Source organism: Mastomys coucha, unplaced genomic scaffold (assembly GCF_008632895.1).
Source record: "Mastomys coucha isolate ucsf_1 unplaced genomic scaffold, UCSF_Mcou_1 pScaffold1, whole genome shotgun sequence".
In the NCBI taxonomy this organism is placed as follows: Eukaryota; Metazoa; Chordata; class Mammalia; order Rodentia; family Muridae; genus Mastomys; species Mastomys coucha.
In genome coordinates this window covers 36,000,039-36,018,741 of record NW_022196891.1, presented here as the reverse complement: position 1 = coordinate 36,018,741, position 18,703 = coordinate 36,000,039, and the positions used below count along the sequence as shown (strand labels likewise).

The following is an 18,703-nucleotide window of genomic DNA, read 5'->3' as shown; positions in this document are numbered from 1 at the left end:
AACAATACTACTAATAGGGAGGCTGAGATAGGAGAAGCAATATTTCAAGACCCTTATGTTGTACACAGCAAGACACTGTCACAAAGAAGCTGAAAGTATATATAGATTGTACAGTATTGGACATATTTCTCCAATTCCAAATTAGAGAGACCATTGAATGACAATCAACAAATTTCTAATTCCTCATATTTTTGGATTTCAATCAATTAGGATATGTTGGTAATATTAATTTTCATTTTAAGATATTAAGAAAAGGTAATTGTCACTTCCTGTTGTTTTTGTTGTAAGAGGTGGAATTAATTAGATTTGTGTGGATTTGTTGAAAGATTACTTTCTTGCCTCTTCTAGGGTGTAGTTTTGCTCCTTATGTTGGTGTTTTCCATTTATTATCCTTTGTAGGGCTGGAATTGTAGAAAGATATTGGGTAAATTTTGTTTTGTCATGGAATATCTTGTTTTCTCCATCTATGGTAATTGAGAGTTTTGCTGGGTATAGTAACCTGGGCTGGCATTTGTGTTCTTGTAGGATCTGTATGACATCTTCCCAGGATCTTCTAGCTTTCATAGTCTCTGGTGAGAAGTCTGGTGTAATTCTGATAGGTCTGCCTTTATATGTTACTTGCCTTTTTTCCCTTACTGCTTTTAAAATTCTTTCTTTGTTTAGTGCATTTGGTGTTTTGATTATTATGTGACAGGAGTAATTTCTTTTCTGGTCCAGTCTATTTGCAGTTCTGTAGGCTTCTTGTATGTTCATGGGCATCTCTTTCTTTAGGTTAAGGAAGTTTTCTTCTATAATTTTGTTGAAGATATTTACTGGCCCATTACTTTGGGAGTCTTCACTCTCTTCTATACCTATTATACTTAGGTTTGGTCTTCTCATTACTTCCTGGATTTCTTGGATGTTTGGGTTAGGAGCTTTTTGCTTTTTGCATTTTCTTTTACTGTTGTGTCAATGTTTTCTATAGTATCTTCTACCCCTGAAATTCTCTCTTCTATCTTTTGTATTCTGTTGGTGATGCTTGCATCTATGACTCCTGATTTCTTTCCTAGGTTTTGTATCTCCAGGGTTGTCTCTCTTTCTGATTTCTTTATTGTTTCTACTTCCATTTTTAGATTCTGGATGGTTTTGCTCATTTCCTTTACCTGTTTGATTGTGTTTTCCTGTAGTTCTTTAATGGAATTTTGTGTTTCCTCTTTAAGAGCTTCTAGCTGTTTACCTGTGTTCTCCTGTATTTCTTTGAGGGTGCTATTTATGTCTTTCTTAAAGTCCTGTATCATCATCATGATAAGTGATTTTAGATCTGAATCTTGCTTTTCTGGTGTGATGGTGTGTCCAGGACTTGCTATGGTGAGAGAATTAGGTTCTGATGATGCCAAGTAACCTTGGTTTGTGTTGTTTATTTTCTTATGCTTGCCCCCCCCCATCATCTGTTATTTCTAGTGCTACCTGCCCTTGCTAAATCTAACTGGAGTCTGTCCTTCCTGTGATCCTGGTTGTATCAGAAGTCCTCAGAGTCAAGCTGTCTCTGTGATCCTGTGATTCTGTGATCCTGTGATCCTGGGCTTGTTAGAGCATCTGGGAGTGCAGCAGCTTCCTCTGGGTGTTGTGGGACTGGCTTCGGAGTCTGGGCCCAAGGTCTGCTCAGGACATCAGCCCAGAGAGACTAGAAGGAACCTGAGCCACTCTACTGGTGGAGTTCCTGTGTGTCTGGTCCCGTTGATCCCAGTTACTCCAGGTGTTGGGACAGATGTTGTGTCCTCCTCACCTCTGATCCTGAGAGTGTCAGAGCACCTGGGAGTGGAGCTTCCTCTGGGTGTTGTGGGACTGGCTGTAGAGCTTGCACCCAAGGTCTGCTCAGGACACCAGCCCAGAACTACATTACAATATTTTAGATATATTTTCCTGCATTTGTAGTTTGAATGTAGCCAACTGTGTATATTGTTGATGACTAATACTACTGCTTGTTGATTGTCCTATGCTGTTCATATATTGATTTTGCCTCTTAATTAATTTATTTCACTACCTCTTTCCTTCCTTCCTTCCTTCCTTTTGTTCTTTGTGTGTATGCGTTGGAGGGCATTGTGGGCATGCAGTGCTTATGGGTATGGAGGTCACTGAAAGACTTTTAGGAGTCATTTTGCTTCTTCTACTGCAGGACCAGGGGATTGAGCTGAGATCATCAGGTTTGTAGCAAGCTCTTTTACCAACTGGGACATCTTGTCAGCTTTTGACTCTCTTTTCTTTTTTTTTTTTTTCCTTCCTGCTGCAATTGATGGCCTTATTTTCAATACCTCTACATATTTATGTTTTTAATACTTTGGTTTTTGGGTTAATGATTTATTTCATTTGTATGCATGAGGACCTGCATGCGTACATGTATATGTCGTGGATGTCTAGTACCTGAAGAGTCCAGAAAAGAGCTTGGCGTTACAGGCATTGTACACCACCTGGTATAGAACTGAAGCTGATCCTCTATGGGAGCAGTAGATGATATTAACAACTGACCCACTGCCCCAGCCAGTAAATATCAGTTTATGCCACCACATCAGATTCTTCTCCTGAGACCCTCTCACAATACAGAAGAAAAGCCTCAAACCAGGAGCCAGTCAGAGTGTGAGGCAACCCGGCTCAGTGCTAGCTCCTGGGAGCAGATAGTTTCTGTATCCACTTAAGCATTTTCAGGAGGAAGCACACATAAACACTTACCATGACCTATGACCTAGAACCACATGTCTTCCGCAGTTTCTCCCTTTAAGCTTCGTAGCAGGTTGCTATCACAAAATAGGAGCATCATAGGATGTTAATATATTCAGTATATCCTGTAATTAGGAATCAATTTTTACACAGAAATTATGACAGAATCAGAGGCCTGAAAGAATCAGTAGAGGCTACTGAACCCTATCACCTGCCCTCTCTTAAGTCTCTACTACTACACTCATGCAGAATGGCTATCCTTCCTGAATCTGCATATAATTTCTTGGCCAGGAAACCTGCTGTCTCTCTAGATAGCCAGTAATTCTTGGTTTACTTCAATCCCTGAAGATTACACGTAGTGAACATAAATACAGCATCCCTGGAGCATTCCTCCTGGATTTTATGTCTTTCAATTCTTTGGATTCAAGTAAAACATTTTCATATGGGATCTGGGGTCAGAGATGCTGATACTCCCTTTATTCCAGAAACTGTCCATTCCCTGAACTTCTTTGAACAAGACACCCAGGACCGAGCCATTTTTGGTGAAGAGACAAAAACAAAAGTATCTTGTTCCCCAAAAGACTCGGGTGAAAACTGCTCATAAAATAATGTCTCAAACAAAAGACTAGAGAAGAATTAAGTTTTGTACGTAGGAATTGCATATGAGATGCACATATTTATATCTGTATGTATGTCTGTATCTGATATACATGATACCAAAGCCACTGTCAGAGCTTCATGACAAGCTGAAAATATCACCACTGTCAGGATATTTGGACATTTCTTGTGAGCCTGATTGTCCCTGTATGTATACAGGCACTGGCTGGCTGGTTCAATAATAAACACATAATATCTCTATTTGCATGAATAATAGGTACCTGTTCCCTGAGGCTTCCTCCCTCTACAGTCACAACAGTGAAAGCTTTACTGCTTTCCCGCCCTACAGTCACAATAGTGAAAGCCTTACTGTTTTCTCTCATCTGTCTCTCCTTTTCATTCCCTACTGGAGTCAAGACCTGAAGTTGATGTGAGCGGCATTTTATTTATTTGTTTACTTTTGTTTTTTTGAGACAGGGTTTCTTTATGTAGCCTTGGCTCTCTGGAACTTGTTGGTTAGTAGAGCAGGCTGGCCTTAGCTCAGAGATTCACCTTCCTGGGCCTCTGGAGTGCTGGGTTTAGCATAGTGCTGTCACCTCAGTCACGCCCCATTGTTTGGGGGAGGTTGATTCTTTCAGTGGTCTCAATTGAACTAAACAAACAAACAAAAAAAAAACAAAGCAAAACAAAACAAAACAAAAACAACCAAAAACCAGGGTTTGAAGGCACTGGAGAGGGTGAGGCAGGAATATCTGAGAGCTGGAAGCCAGCCAGGACTACATAACAAGACCTCAGTCTCCCAAAGAAACAAAACAAAATCAACGAAACACCAACACAGCACTACCTTCATCATGAAGAAAAATAAAATCAGGTAGTGATTTTTCCAAAAATCAAAATTTCTCTGAACCATGGTTTGAATGGAGCTTCTCCAGTTTCTGTAATAATATCATTTAATGTTGAGATCGTCCTAACCTCACAGTGAGGCATACAGAAGGAAGGCACTGTGTGTCCTACAGGGTCAGATCTAAGAATATAGCAAAGCTGCCTGGAAAGTGGCACAGCTGAGTCTTACATTAAGCCCCACTGATCCAGCTCGAGGTGGAGTGAGTCAGAGCTGAACCCTCACATGTTCCTCGACAAGTGCAAGCCCACACTTTTGGAAAAAGGACAAAGACATCAGAAACGGTTTCTGTCGACCTACTAGACCTTGTATGGCTAAGTGTTTTTACTTTATATGGAAATATGTTTGGACCCAGGACACAAGGTTTATACATTTTAATGGCAATGCTCATAGGTAACTTGCTTTCTTCTTATTACTTGGATAATTGTATTGTTGCTACAGTTTTAAAGTATTTATTTCCGCTAATATTTATTGCTATAACAGATACTACTGTTATATGAAAAGTATAACTGAGAGAGGGAAAGTGGACCTATTCATATATCAGACTCTGACTTTATATTTAATTCCTTCTTGAATTTATACTTTTTGAAAAGTCTAAGTAATTAAAATAGATTTAAAAATGTAACTTGTTTTTTGTTTTTATAGAAACAATTTTTCTACAAGCTATTTCATTAGCAACATGACTTACAGTGAAAAGTATGACAAAAGTCATTTACAGACAGTTATATAGGGTTTCATGATGTAGTTCACATGGTCCTTATGTTCAGTAGCCTCCTAACTCTACTTTCCAAGTGCTTATGTGACAGGTGGGCACCACCACACCTGGGTCCCTTTCTGTCCACAGGCGTTATGTATTCTCATTAATATTTGCAACTATGCCAGGTAGTGAACATTTTCCAATCATAATTATTTTTTAAATGTGACATCATCATAGAATCATATGACTGAGTTAGAAGAATTTTAGAAAACTAAATAGTAGGAGTTTTCGTTAACTGAATTGATTCAAAACAATAGTAAACGTAGCAATCCTCATTATTCATCGGCACCTGCCCCAAGCAATCAAATCACAGCTGTTAAAATAACTCGGAAAGACTGACTGGCAGGTGTAATCTCTGAGCATCACCTAATCCTTTTATTTTGATAGACAGCAGATCTTTCCTTTTGTCCAGTCAGTGAGATAACCAGGGAAAACATTTTCTTTGTGTTGTGATTGTTTTTTTTTAACTTTTTCTATCTTTTATTTTCCTTTTGTTGTATGATTGTTTTGCCTTGAATATATGTTTGCTCACCAATATGTGCCTGGTCTTTTTGGAAGTCAGAAGAGGGCACCAGATTCACTGGAACAGGAGTTACAGGCATACATACTCATATATAGTAAATATTTTGCCAAGTTATTGGTATCTTATGAAAGATCATATCTGTGTATTCTATGGGGTAATAAAAAAAATAGAGTAACAGCTGTAAAGAAGGCTCTGTCATCAGTATTTATGTACCAAACAATTCCACATGAAGGCGACTCAAACTGAAGGAAATAAACACCCTATTTTGGGCTTCCACAGACTTGCTTATGGCATTTTAACAGCTCCTGGCACATCTTCCTGTCCATAGTTTCTTTCTCTTCACTCCATCACACAACCTCGAGGGACTGACTTTTGGAAGGGACCTTGTTGGATTTCCAGTCTGTGTTTGCCCCATCAGTTCCCACTGCCAAAATGTAAATAAATAAATAAATAAATAAATAAAAGCTGTGTAAGCTTGTGTAAGCTCCAGCCCCCTGGGCTGACTGCAATGGCTCAACCATTCTAACTTGGTCTTCCTCCATGAATCTTCCAAGGCAGCCAGTTTGCCAAACACATCAATGACTTTGGAAAGTCTTCAGTTTTTCTATCTGGAGTGTTTTGTTTCTTTGATAATTTGTGCACGCAGCAATGATGTTTTGTTGTTTGTTTAACTCTGGTTTATACCTGAGATGTAGAGTCATTTACACTTAGTTTCCCTAAAACTTTCCGGGACACCCTGACATGAGACTGCTAGGTCTGCCGTTGCTTTTGCCTGTGGAGGTCACTGGGATTGGTCCAGCGCTGTCCCTTTGGCATGCAGTGACTCACACTGACACTTTTCTTTTGACACGTTGGTCCTACCCTCACTAAACACAGAAGACCTGATGAAATGATTATCATTTCATACTATCCCCAGGACTTTGTGCATGGTCAATATAACATCTGTATTTGTTTTATTTGATTTTAATTATTAGTTTTAATATCTCAAGATTGTTCACTGTCTTTGAATCAAAGCCTTCACCGGAAGTTTTCCAAATTTGATCTGGTGGTGCCTGAGTTTGTACTTTACAGATTATCTGCAACCACTGGAAGCCTGCTACATACAATGCATTTTCAGAAATGTCATAACATTATATATACATTTATGCTTCACATTATACTGTAATCACATCAAAACCAGGTCTTTGACTTCCACATCCATCTACTTCCCATGTAGACTGTAGGAATAAGACACAGGTTAGTACTTTGCACATTTTAAAGAATTGTAAATTAATTAATTAATAAGATGTTTTTGCTGTGGGTACCAAACTAAATTCTGAGAGAAATTAGAATGCCGACTATCATAATAATAGGCCTCAGGCCTTTAGAGGGTTGGATGAATTTCAAGGATGTTCTTGAGAGGTAGTTGGAAGTGCTATGTCTATAAACAGATTTCTTATTTGCATCTGAAATCTGTGACAGGGTTGAGTGTGTGTGTGTGTGTGTGTGTGTGTGTGTGTGTGTGTGTGTGTGTGCAGCTGAGGCTATTCTGATCCTCACTGTATAGCCCGAGATGGTTCCAATCTCCTAAACACTGCAATTCGAAACATGTACCACCATATGCAACAGAAATCTGTCCTGGTGAAATACTTGCTGGTTTGTTGCTCAAATATGTAAAGGTCAAATTTAAGGAAAATTTCTTCTAATATAAAAGTTCAAACTCTTGTTGTAGTTAAAGTTTCTTTAGAATACTCCTTTAGACTTAACCTTTACTTAGAATGGCATATTCATTCTCCACATCCACAAAGCAGGTCAATTCCATCCCGTTCTACTCTTCGTATTGTTAGAGCATTTAGAACATGTGCCTCCAGCACTGTGCAGGCACTGAGGGGAACTTTAAGTAAATTTATAGTATGCCACCATTCTTGCAGAACTTAAAATATGTTTGAATTACCATGAAATCAATCCAAGTTGGGTAAAATATAAGTATGATGGAAAGCTTCTAATCAAATGCCTAATTCCTGATACATAAGTGGTGCAGGATAGAGAAAAATCACCATTTCCTAAATTGATAAGCATACTCAGAAAGTAACCTTAGGTTTCTGATAAGATTTAATGCTTTATAAATATTTGTTACTTTAGGAAGATATTTAATTTACCCATTCAAAAGATTAATTATAAAATGATTCTTTGGTTTTAGGGATACTTGGAATTTTAAAATATGAACCATGTATTAAACTGTGGCCTAGACACTGATTGATGAATAAAACATATTTCTTTCCCTCATGGGATTTGCAGTCTAATGAGATTCTACAGTAACACACTGTGTAAATCTCACATTTACTTTTTATTATTATTTCAAGACTTTTCTTTTTGTATGGCCACATAAATAACCATATTTTGTAAATTATCTTTCAGTGAACAAGAACTATTTGAACTTTGTCAGTATGGGTAATTCTTTTGGTTATTATTTTTTAGTAAATGTCCAGCACCTATTGAGAAATTACATAACAGAATAGTAGATTCACAATCTACTTAATTTCATGACTTAAATCAGACTGTCAGAAAGCTTTGTCTGTAAATTCCATTTTTATTCCCATTTCGTTGATGAGAAAAATGAGACTCTGAAAACAAAGCCTGCTGAAGATCACATATGCAATACTATCAAGATGACAGCCTTTGTATGGCAAAGCTGTTATACAAAGAAAGGGCATATTGACAAGGAGAGCAGTCCTGGAGGAAAGCGTCCATATTTGTATCTAGGATCATTGACAAAAGAAAACTTTTTCTTTTTCTGTTTCTGTTTTTATAACATTAATATTATATGTACAAAATCAAGATAAAATTGAAACTAACTTTAGGTATAGGCCTAAATGGGAAGATGGTATACACAGAATAGTGACTAACATAACCAGAATAACGACCATTTCAGACTAGTTGTAAAACATGATTTAGGGTCAGACTCTAGAAATATTTTAGAACTTAGACTTTGCACTTTCTAAACGTCAACTTTCTTATGCAAAAAGAGCTAATAATGTGTGCCTTGCAAACTGCAGATTACTGTGAACTGAGATGTAATATGGATGAAGGTACTGAGGAAAAATCAAAAAGTGTTCAATGTCAATTCGTATTATCTCTTTTACATTCGTAGTCACTCCTAACAACTGTCTATCCTAATTCAATGTCTGCAACTGAGAAAAAAATACTTACCAAAAGCAAATTGGGGGAGGGAAAGGTTTATTTTAACTCAAAAATTATTGTTCATTATTGAGGGAATCGAGGGTAGGAGCTCAAGGCAGGAACGTGGAGGCAGGAACTAAAACAGAGACCAGAGCAGACAGCTGCCTGCTGGCTTGCTCTTGGTTTGCTCAGTCTGCTTCCTTATACCATCCTGGACCACCTACTAGGGTTGGAATTGCCCATAGTAGGCTAGTCCCTACTACATCAATTGTTAATCAAGAAAATGCCCCCATGGACTTGCCTCCAGGCCATTCTGATGGAGGCCATTCTGATGGAGGCCATTCCTTAAATGAAATTCCTTCTTCCTCGGTGACCCTTTGTTGACTAAAACTAACAAGCACGGTGTCATGTTCTTGTCTACTTGATCAAAATATTTCTAACCATTCTTTTATGGACACTATTCTATGTTTCCCAAAATCAAGAACCAGATTTTATCAGAGTGAAATCAGAATTATCAACGGGAACTTGTCTTGTTTTATATGAGAATTCAGGAAGAAGATGAGCTCTTCCATCCAGGAGCTTTTTGTGGTAAGAGATGTCTAGGTCTATATATCAGGCAAACTTTGGTTCTAGAGGTAGTAGGATGGTGTAAACAAGAGAGAAAGCAATCATTCTTTCCAAACAGAAGAGAGTAAAATAAGAGGGTAATTAAGGAACTAAAAAAAAAAAAAAAGCATCTGCAAATCAATCATTTTAAGATCTAGGATCATTGCCAAAACCAGAGTTTCCCCTGTTTTTGCTATGTTTTCATATCGATGCCATATGTATACTTGACAATGGTAACTTGAGATGATCACTATATTGACAAATAGTCTATTTCTGCAAGAATTCTAAGTCTGTTGCAACTGCTCTTTTCATAGCCCATGTAGAACAGTACAACTGATGTTAGTTTTCTTCCAGAACTGTAGCTTACTTCATCAGTTCTAAGCCTGAACTTCATCTAAACTTCTTTATTATCTATAAAATGTATATGAAACTTCTATTAATGAGTTGATCCTATATGCCTTTGTGAGTGTGTATACGTTTAACCTGATGTTTAATATTTAACAGGAATTCACTGTGAAGAAGACATTGATGAATGTTTACCGAACCCTTGCCTAAATGGTGGCACTTGTGAGAACCTGCCTGGGAACTATACCTGCCACTGCCCCTTTGATGATACTTCTAGGACATTTTATGGAGGAGAAGACTGCTCTGAAATTCTCCTGGGTTGCACTCATCATCAGTGTCTGAACAATGGAAAATGTATCCCTCACTTCCAAAATGGCCAGCATGGATTCACCTGCCAGTGTCCTTCTGGCTATGCTGGGCCACTGTGTGAAACTGCCACCACGTTTTCATTTGGGAGCAATGGCTTTCTGTGGGTCACAAGTGGCTCCCATACAAACGTAGGGTCAGAATGTCACATATCCTTGAAGTTTCAGACTGTGCAGCCAAATGCACTTCTCCTTGTCCGAGGCAGCAAGGATATGTCTATGAAACTGGAGCTGCTGAATGGCTGTGTTCACTTATCAGTTGAAGTCTGGAATCAGTCAAAAGTGCTCCTGTATATTCCCCACAACACCAGTGATGGAGAATGGCATTGTGTGGAGGTAACATTCACAGAAACGATAACCCTTGCCCTAGTTGGCAGGTCCTGCAAGGAGAAATGCACCACTACGTCTTCTGTTCCAGTTGAGAATCGTCAATCAATATGTGCTTTGCAGAACTCTCTTTTGGGTGGCTTACCAATGGAGACAACCAGCCACAGTGTGTCTGTGCTTAACATCTATAATGTGCCGTCCACACCTTCCTTTGTAGGCTGTCTCCAGGATATTAGATTTGATTTGAATCACATTACTCTGGAGAACATTTCGTCTGGCCTGTCATCAAACGTCAAAGCAGGCTGCCTGGGAAAGGACTGGTGTGAAAGTCAACCCTGTCAAAACAGAGGACGCTGCATCAACTTGTGGCAGGGTTATCAGTGTGAATGTGACAGGCCCTATACAGGCTCCAATTGCCTGAGAGGTGAGAGGAGTGGGGTGCCCGGGAGTGCTGTGCCCCTGAGCAGAGCCATCTCAAATCACCCAGGCTGCCACCCCCTGTTAGGAAACATAAGGACCCCTCAGGACTTATGCTGATGTTTGCTCACTAATGAGGTAAAAGGACACAGCCATGATGTATATTAATTATGAGTGCATTTCATACTTAATAGCTAAGCTTTATTTGGGCTGAAATGTAAAATTAATAATAATAATAACAACAATAACAGTAACAATAAGCAAATGACTCCAATCAATATGATGTTTCATCTAGTTAGTAAAATGAACTTAACAATTTTGCTATTCATGGCATATCAAAAATGTATGGAAAGCCTTAATTATTTGTACAAGATGTAATCTTTCAGAGAAAGGGGAGTTTGGCACAGAAAACTAGTGAATGCCACATACTAATATAATACTACATCTTGTGCTTGATAATCTTAGTGAATATATACTTTCCTGATCTTTCTGTGTAATTCATATTTCCCTAAGAATCATGCTTGAGATTAGCAGGTTGACAGGCCATCAGTTCTAGTCAAAAGTGTCTCTTCAAAGGTCTTGTTTTATAAAGAGGATAGATGTCTTCAGTAGGAAAAAGAAAGAAGTCATGGAATATATTATCAGGAGAACTTGGTAGTTGTCATGCCCCGATCTATATGATTCCTCTAGCAAATCAGTTTGAAGTGTATTTCAAATCCCTTACTTCTGGCACCACTCTGAAGGCTGCCATTGATAGCGATCAATACATACCTGCTCACTTATATTATTATTGTCATGTATTGAGAAGGCTGAGAAGGAGCAGACTGCTTTGAAGTTTGGCTGAAATTTAGAATGAGTCCAAGGAGGACAACATATGGTAAATAGTCTACTCTGTTCTGTATAAAGGAAAATTAAAACCAGCCGTAGCCTGTACCCTACTCCATGTTCAATGGCTAAGAATTATTAGAAACTATTCGCAGGTTTTCCCATAACCACAATATTCATTACAATCATGGACCTGTTTGACAATGAGGCATGGCATCTGCTGCTCCACACAATATTTTAAATGGTGTGGCAAGTTGTTTTGTGATTATTTTTAAAGGTGAAATTATGCCGAGGCAATGGTTCACGTTTTGAAGAAAAATCTAATTGACCCAAAGCAATATTTTTACTACATATACAAAATAACAAACAGATGCGGACTCATTTTGACTGGCTTCCAGATGCGGTGACCCTTGAGGTTAGCCCTGACCTGGGATGCTGACTGTCCTAGCAAATAGATTCGAGAGATGCCAAGCCAGCAGGTTCTGGTTTTCTTTAGATTTTTTTTTCCAACTTGGAAAATAATGAACTTTAAAACAAAATTCCTGATTTGGTTACACTTTCCATATTCCCTCAAATAGTGTGATTACACCCCTTATACTCACACCGAGTGTGATTATATCCCCTAAACTTACACAAAGTATGATTAAATCCTTTATTTTCACAGTTTGAAACTGTTGAGCCCAACGTTTGGCATCAAATGATTATAGGGCAGAAATTTCATAAAACCCTTCATTTCTCAAAATTTAGGAGGGAAGTTTTAAAGGAAGTTTATATTTTTCATATGACCCTGGAGTCATAAGTTAAAATATTCTGTACTGCTGAGATCCATAAGGAAATGTTTTCTGTATTTTATTCCTTAAACACATACCACACTTAAGACCACAAATGAGCCATTCTATATGCATATTCAAGATGAGACACACTAAAATTCAATAGGGCAAGCTGTCAACATAATTTTTTAAAGATGTATTTTATTATTTTACTTTATGTGTGTGGGTCTGAGTGCATGTTCCTGCACCACGTGAGGGCAGCTACCCTGGAACAAGAGTTAAAGACAGTTTTGAACTGCCTGACATGGGTACTGGAATCAAACCTTGGTCCTCTACAAGGGCAGCTCATACTTTTAACTACTGAGCCACCTCTCCAGTCTCAAACAATGATTTTGGAACAGTGTTTGCCATTGATAAACACAATGAAAGAAGAAGACATGTTGAATAGAGGGCGGGGTTATCTGAATGACACAAAATGTAGACATTGCTAATATCTAGAAGCTGATCTTCTCAAAAGTCATTTGTGCCCCCATAAGGTTTCCATATGAACTGCCCGCAGTGATAACATTGTATATCTTGCATTATGTGTCAGAACAGGGTCTTCTGGGATATTTTCTAAAGCAGTGGTTCTCATCCTTCCTAATGCTGTGACCCTTTTATATAGCTCCTCATGTTGTGGTGACCTCCAACCATAAAATTATTTTATTGCTACTTCACAACTGTAATTCTTTGCTAATTTTATGAATCGTAATATAAATGTCTGTGTTTTCTGATGGTCTTAGACAGTCCCTGTGAAAGGGTTATTCATCCCCAAAGGGTTGTGGCCCACAGGTTTTAAGGGAATATGTAATGTACCTCTTTCTATATTTGGAAATTATCTAATTTTTAAAAGCCACTTATATATGTTTGTCTTCCTTTGTACGCCTAGACTTTTAGAATGTTATTATATTAGAATCAGTGTTTGTTAGGTTTGACAGAGCCTCATTCAGTAGCTGGATTTCTTATGTAACCCTCTGCTTTGAACTCACTTCAGGAATAGAAAATTCACTATTCTATCTGGCCCCAAATTTCAAAACAGTGATTTCTGGATGATGATTTACCCCATCTTCCATTTTCCCATACAGTTATCATTGGGGACATTCTCTCTTAGGGCCCATGCCCAGCAGCCACTTCCAGCATCCTACACACATTACTTTCCTCTCGTGTCTCTATATGGCATGTCCCTGTGGGATTTTATTAGCTGCTTGCTCCTCTTGCTATGCCTTTGCCTCCTTCTAAAAGGTGGTATCTAAATGTGCTTGATACACTGACATGGAACCACAACTTTCCTCTTTCTATATAACATGCTCTCATTTATCACTAGCAACTATGTTTAATTTTGTGACAGTTTTACACATTGTCATTTGTCAGTCATTGTCATTGTGAGGCTAGAGCATCCTCTTCTATTGTAAACTGATGAGCCACAATAGGAGTCAATGCCTCCTATTAACCTCTCACTAAACTTCATCTTATAGTCCATCAGCCATTAAAATCTGTCAAATTAAATGTTTTCATCCATACATCTTTAGAACATATCGACTATCTGCATTAGCATCAAATCTTCCATGCTTACAGCCGGGTCCTTCCTATGTGGCTTACGGTATTTCTAAAATCAAGTCGCACATCACACGCTCTGACTACCTGCTTGTGATTTCTGAAGAATAGGATTACTGGAGAGTCAAGTTTCTAAGGGAAAAAAAAATCCATCCCTGCATCCTGTCTTTTATTCTGCTCCACAAAGTGATGCCGCTGGCATCCTAGGATGACCAGCAGGGACCTGGCCCCCTGAGCCTGAGGGATTTTTGTGTCTATCCTCAAAACTCAAGGGCTTCAAGAGCCCAATTTTCTTATTAAGCATTTTATCCCATACAAAAGTGCCGCAGCATGTGCAGAGATGTTAACCTGTTCAAAGAGGCTATTTTATCTGACAGTACCTTTGAAAGCTACCTGTAGTTGCCTGGAGCAGGTGGTGTCCAAATGCAGATTCACAATGCAATGTTCCTATAGGAATCAAGTCAGAGTTCTGAAAATGTAGCCTTTTATGCAGAAGGTCTTCAAACACAGATGGTTGTCTAAGCAAGACTCACTGTGGTTCAGCTAAACTAAAATATGTCTTACTTTCGCACAAACTTCAATTGGTGATGATATCTAACCATGATAGGGTGTGATCTTCCCCCAGTCCCCGATTACAACTGAGATGTGATAAACCCAAAGCAGCAGTATCTTTATGACAGTGTTGTCAAGCTCAGCAATGATTTCTGCATTGTAGATTCAATAGGCAGCACTCAGCCCTTCCTGTACTTGACCTCAGTCAGTTAACAAATTGAACACCACACCCTCCTAGAATCTCTTTCCCCAAGAGATTCCTACACAGAGTGACTTTCCCAAATTGAGCTGGATAATCTTGCTATTGATCTCTGTCTTCTTACAAAGCAGTTCAACTTTATCACATGTCTGCTTCAGCAGGCCTTCACACAGCAGAGATGAACTGGGCAGTGTGCCCCAAGGGTACATGGTGTGCATATGGCCACAACTTTCCTTCACCAATGTCAAACTCAGAGGTGTCTAAGATTTCATTTGTCTGGATTTTAGAGAGGAGAGGGATGTTTAGTTGATTATTTCAGAAGCTTAGTTTTATTTTTTTCTTTTGTAATTGACAGGCATCTATTATAACACAAAATATAGTGATCTTCATGATAATCTCAGGAGCTAAGAAAAAATGAGGAAACTTTACTCTTTTATTGACTAAGACTGTCTGGGACTTGAGAAAGTGTCTGGTTGTGTTTATGCCTGTGAAAGTTCCATCTCCCGTTTCTTCTTACATTTGAATGTAAAGACATTTTTTTTTCTTTCTCCTGCCCTCTTTGGACGTTGCAGAGTATGTAGCAGGAAGATTTGGCCAGGATGACTACACTGGATATGCTGCCTTTAATGTCAATGATAATTACGGACAGAACTTCAGTCTCTCCATGTTTGTCCAAACACGTCAACCCCTGGGCTTAATTCTGGCTTTGGAAAACAGTACTCACCAGTATGTCTGTGTCTTGCTAGAACATGGCAGACTAGCACTGCAGACTCCAGGTTCTCCCAAGTTAGTGGTAAATTTTTTTCTTAGTGATGGAAATGCCCACTTAATATCTTTGAGAATCAAACCAAATGAAATTGAACTGTATCAGTCTTCACAAAACCTAGGATTCATTTCTGTTCCTGCATGGACAATTCAAAGAGGAGACGTCATCTTCATTGGTGGTTTACCTGACAGAGAGAAGGCTGAAGTTTACGGTGGCTTCTTCAAAGGCTGTATTCAAGATGTAAGACTAAACAACCAGAATCTGGAATTCTTTCCCACTTCAACAAACAATTCATACCATGATCCAATTCTTGTCAATGTGACTCAAGGCTGTTCTGGAGACAACATATGTAAGGTAGGATCATTCATGTCAACTATACACATAGTACATACGCAGGTAGTATTTAGTAAATGATTTATTATAATCACTCTGCTTTTTTTCTTGTGTGAGTGTTGGTGGTGGTGTTTGTTTCTTATTTTTGTTTTTTTGGTTTTTTGCTTTTTTGGTTTTTGTTTGTTTGTTTTTGAGACAGCAGACTTAACTATGTAGCCCAAAATGGATTTGAATTCACTGTCTTCCTTCCTGAACTTCTCAAGTGTGGGCAGGGATTACAGGTATACACTACCACACCTAACTGAAACATTTTATATGTGAACAAAATGCTGATGCTCTACCAGTCATGGAATATTTTTCATCTATGTATCTTAAGAAAGCCTAGTAGAGTCTCAAAGAACCATGGAAAAATGATGTTAGTTTTTATTGACATTATAATTATGTAACAGCTGACATAACTCCACTCACATGCTTCTTTTGCTCCCAAAACAATCAACTTCCTTAAGAATAATAGTATTTTAATCCACCCGTATTTAATCCTCTTAATGGTGTTCTACAGATTTAGCCCAAGTAATTTCTTTTAGAAGACACCACTAAATTTAATGTCAATGCCCGGCTATTTCTGTTAAGTCAACAACAAAATTTCAGTTTCTTTTTAGTAGTTGGATTTGGAATCCTTTGATATATGATTTCTCAAAGCCAATGCTTTGCTTCAAACACTTTTCATGCCTTCTCAATACCTTTAACATGTGAGATGATTATCTCTTTATGAGCTTTGGAAGAAAGCAGAGGAACATCACTGGTATGACTTGAACATCTATGATCCCCAATAATTACTGTATATGAGACTCAGTTCTAAACATAGGTAAATAAACCACTGTAATATTCTTAAAGCAATACTTTTACTGTAATTGAAATAGTATTACATGTATTATTCCATTTAGTTATACTGAAAGACTATCATATAAAAGAAGCATAGCTCATTTGTATATTGACAGATGAAAACTTAAAGTTTATAAAATTATGTAATGTGCTGGGGAGTATAGCTCAGTGAAAGAGTATAGGATTAGCAAGCTTGAGACCTATGTTCTATCCTCAGAAGTGTGAAGAAGGAAAGGGGGTACATAAATAGGAAAAAACATGTTAGTAATAGACCTTCAATAAATGCACTGTAGGATCTAAACAAATACTTTAAAAATATTTGTGTTTTGACTATTCTTTGAATGACCTTGAAAACTGCAGTAGTACTATATCCCGGATAATCAGGAGGCAGGGATATCTGGGGCTTAAGAGTATCGAGGACCAGCCTGCACTATTTCACCTTGTTGTGGATCTTAGGCAACTAGAAGCACCCAGAAGTAACAATCATCACAACCAGTGAAAAGAGATGTGTGCAAAGTGCCTGGTAACTTATAAATTATGGAGCATATCATTCTATTTCAATAATCACTCTTGTGTCATAAATCAGTTTTGTATTTTCTCTTATTCTGTTCTTCCTTTCCTTTTTATCTCCCCCACACTTCTATCTATTGCTCATTCCTCTGCTATTTTAGTAAGCAATTGGAAATGGTAGTGGTAAGCTCTATTCTATATTACTAACAATGTACAGAATGTCTAAAATGCAAAGATGTAGAAGAATTGGCATTTTAAAGTAACAGATGATCTCACCTTTAACATTGCCATATTTCATTGTCCTTGCTTTTCAATCCCTTTGATTTTCTTTCTTTCTCAGTCCAACCCCTGTCATAATGGAGGTGTCTGCCACTCCCGGTGGGATGACTTCTCCTGCTCCTGCCCTACAAACACAACGGGGAGAGCCTGCGAGCAAGTTCAGTGGTGTCAGCTCAGCCCATGTCCTCCCATTGCAGAGTGCCAGCTGCTCCCTCAAGGGTTTGAATGTAGGTAGCATTCAAAGCTGTCACCCATCCAGGTTCATTGGTACATTTCAATTGTCCCAACAAGAAACAGTGAACAAAGAACTCAGGCATAGAGTTCTTTAGAATTTAGAGAAAACTACGTGAGAAGTTTAATAGTCCTGGTATGATCAAGATCATGACCAGAGTGACCTCTGGGATGCATATTAGCAACAATAAATCTAGCTCTTTATTTCAAGTTCATTTGTGAAGGACAAGACAAATGATACCTACCTTTGCTTTCTCAATACTGAGAATATGCAGTAAATGTGCACACATCTGACTTACTGCCATTGATTCTTGATTTATTGATTATGTTCATGGCCACCATAATCTGGAGCTTCCTCACGTCTCAGAGAGAACAACACCCACTTTGCATGTTGTGTATGATTTTATATGCATCATGATATGTAATAGGGGCAAGCTTACTGTGTGTGTGTGTGTGTGTGTGTGTGTAATGGTTCCCCTTCTTATGAACTGTTTTCCAGTTTCAATATTACAGTCATGGTTTTGAATTAAATATTAGGGCTTATGTGTTGTCTTTTCCCTTAGATCAAATAATGCCCAAAATAGCCAGTGTTCTATGTCTGGACTAAATTAGAATCTCTTCTCATTATTCAATAAAGTATGCATTTAAAGCTGTGCTCTAATGTCCTCTGCCCTCCAATGTCAACAGGAAAGTATTCTGGGAAGACAGAGCCTAGGAAAGCAACATAGTCTTGAGGATACGGCTCATAGTTTACCTTGAGTTTACCTGAATTCCTTGTCATAGCAAGATTTAAAACAAGACTTAAAATTTTACAACTCTCTCTAGGTATAAGTGTTTTTATTGAAGCAAAACTCCCAAAGGAAAGGCAATTTATAGAAGTACATTGAGCACAGCACGTGGTTTCATTATCTTGATAAATAAATATACATAGCATGATAGACAATAAAGAGTGAATTAGATTGGTCATTTTAGCTTTGTTTAAGAATACATAATAAGCTGTTTGTTTATGTCCCTTCCCTCCATAATTCCTTCCCCAAACATGGTAAGAAAAACTGTCAAATAACAGTGAAAT

The 18,703-nt window shown here is 38.2% G+C and overlaps 1 protein-coding gene across 4 annotated transcripts in view; it reads left to right on the top strand.

The window, feature by feature from the left end:
- Crb1 (crumbs cell polarity complex component 1) overlaps nt 1-18,703 on the top strand; it is a 175,534-nt gene that overhangs the window by 111,312 nt on the left and 45,519 nt on the right. For 3 of the 4 annotated variants that reach the window (XM_031384157.1, XM_031384164.1, XM_031384169.1), the window contains exons 6-8: nt 9,742-10,698; nt 15,203-15,750; nt 17,462-17,627. In XM_031384157.1, the coding sequence (XP_031240017.1) occupies nt 9,742-10,698; nt 15,203-15,750; nt 17,462-17,627 (1,671 nt within the window). The remainder of the gene's footprint in view (nt 1-9,741; nt 10,699-15,202; nt 15,751-17,461; nt 17,628-18,703) is intronic. The other variant, XM_031384176.1, reaches the window with a different exon arrangement.